The sequence below is a fragment of the Octopus bimaculoides genome, chromosome 1, assembly GCF_001194135.2.
Source record: "Octopus bimaculoides isolate UCB-OBI-ISO-001 chromosome 1, ASM119413v2, whole genome shotgun sequence".
Lineage (NCBI taxonomy): Eukaryota > Metazoa > Mollusca > Cephalopoda > Octopoda > Octopodidae > Octopus > Octopus bimaculoides.
Window position 1 is genome coordinate 198,645,652 of NC_068981.1, and position 2,292 is coordinate 198,647,943.

At 36.8% G+C, this 2,292-nt stretch overlaps 1 protein-coding gene across 1 annotated transcript in view; it reads left to right on the plus strand.

Annotated features, from left to right (window-relative positions):
- Positions 1-2,292, plus strand: part of LOC106872756 (hatching enzyme 1.2) — a 19,700-nt gene that overhangs the window by 10,008 nt on the left and 7,400 nt on the right. Inside the window, exon 8 of the mRNA XM_014919848.2 lies at positions 548-793. Coding sequence (XP_014775334.1) covers positions 548-793 — 246 coding nt within the window. The remainder of the gene's footprint in view (positions 1-547; positions 794-2,292) is intronic.

Here is a 2,292-nt window from a genome sequence, read left to right on the forward strand (position 1 = left end):
ATATACATATATATATATATATACACACACTTACACATACACACACACACACATATATATCTACAGTATATATATCTATATTTCTTCCCCCCCCTCTCTCTCTCTCTCTCTCTCTCTCTCTCTATATATATATATATATATATATATACACATATATATTATATCATCATTATTTAACACCCCCCTTGGTGGGATGGTTTGACATGCGCGCATGTGTGTGTGTATGTGGGTTACACATGGCTTATATTGCTAACAACAGGAGGTTTACCCCATTATTTCTCACCCCTCCCCACCCACCAATCTCTTGGCTGACTTCTCCAGACAATTCTTTTAGTGTTTGTTGTTCTTGATTCAATCAAAGACGGATGTAAGTTTGATTTTTTAATTCCTCTTCATAACTCATAATTCATAACTCCTCTTCATAACTCCTCCCACCCTGATTAACTTCTCAGCCAATATAAACATATTTTTATAATTAATTATTTTTCCTGATCTTCAATTATAATTCTTTTGTACAATGAAATTATTTTCCTTTTGTTTGTTTCAGAGGCCAAAAGTAATTTCTTAAAATTGTATCCACCAATTATCAACACCCAAGGGCTTCCATACGATTACAATTCAATCATGCATTATAATCCATATGAATTTGCTATAGACCGAAGTATACCAACAGTTAGATCTCTCAAGAAAGGTGTAACAATTGGTCAACGCATTGGTATGAGTCAGTTAGACATTCTTCGAGTTCAAAAATTGTATGGATGTCCAGAACGGAAGTTGGTTGTCCGCCAACCAGGTAAAAGGATTTATCTGAGTAATTCTTTAGAGAGAGAGAGTTTGTGGAAGAGACTGGGTAGGAGGGAGGTGTAGGGTGGGTGTGAAGGGGGTAGGTTCAATAGAAGGATTTAATAAGAACAACCTTTTCTAAATTAGTTATTAATCCCTCCTCACTTCTCTAAGGCTTTCTACTACCATTTACTTATAATTTTTTTACTAATTCCATTCTAATTTTCCTTTTTGAACCATTCCCTGTAGGGTTCACTGTATAACCCTATAACTGCTACCTTCAGCTTCCAGAAAGTGGGTCCCTGTCAAAAAGTCTTAAATAACTCATTACAAACATGGAGCGAGATCCACAGAATTGAGGACAACATGCACTTTTCTTTATCCGTTATTCTAAAAATCTTATATGAACATGATGATTACATTGACCCCCAGTACTCAACTGGTACTTAATTTATCAACCCTGAAAAGAATGAAAGGCAAAGTCAACCTCTGCAGAATTTGAACTCAGAACGTAAAGACAGATGAAATGCCGCTAAGCATTTTGGGGTGGTCAAACATTTCTTTTTTTTTTCTTTTTTTTTTATTGCCCACAAGGGGCTAAACATAGAAGGGAAAAACAAGGACAGACAAAGGGATGAAGTCGATTACATCGACCCCAGTGCATAACTGGTACTTAATTTATTGACCCCGAAGAGGACATATGAGTATTCAGTTTTCATTGAACGAGCTGCAGCAGAAAATGATTTGTTTCTATTGTGATCAAATGTTTGTTGTGTTGTAAATTAACTCACTTCCGCCATTAAATCAACATTGCCTGAATAGGTGCACGGGTGTTGCAGCGATTGCAGGGCAATGTGAAATGAAATGTCTTGCTCAAGAATACAATTCACCACCCAGGCTAGGGATTGAAACCAGTCTCATGATCATGAAGGCAAGATCCTAACCACTACACCATGTGTCCTCACAATAATATGCTTCATTCTGCAGATTCTGGCACCCTTTCATGAATCATTTGCTGACCATAAATAACAGCCATGATAAAACATCCAACTTGTTGTTACTTGAAGTCTTGGGGTTAGGAAGAGCAGAAAACAAAAAAGGAAAATAGTAGTAATAATAATAATAATGATAATAATAATAATAATAATAATAATAATAATAATAATAATAATAATAATAATAATAACAACCCTTTCTACTGTAGGCACAAGGCCTGAAATTTTTGGGGAGGAGGATAGTCAATTACATCGACCCCCAGGGTGTAACTGGTACTCATTTCATCAACCTCAAAAAGGCAAAGTCGACCTCTGCAGTATTTGAATTCAGAATGTAAAGATGAATGGAATTCCGCTAAGCATTTTGCCCAGCATGCTAATGATTCTGCCAGCTCTCTCTCTACATCATCATCATCATTGATTAACGTCCGTTTTCCATGCTGGCATGGGTTGGATGGTTTGACTGAGGTCTGGAGAGCCAGCGGCTGCACCAGGCTCCAATCTGATCTGGTAG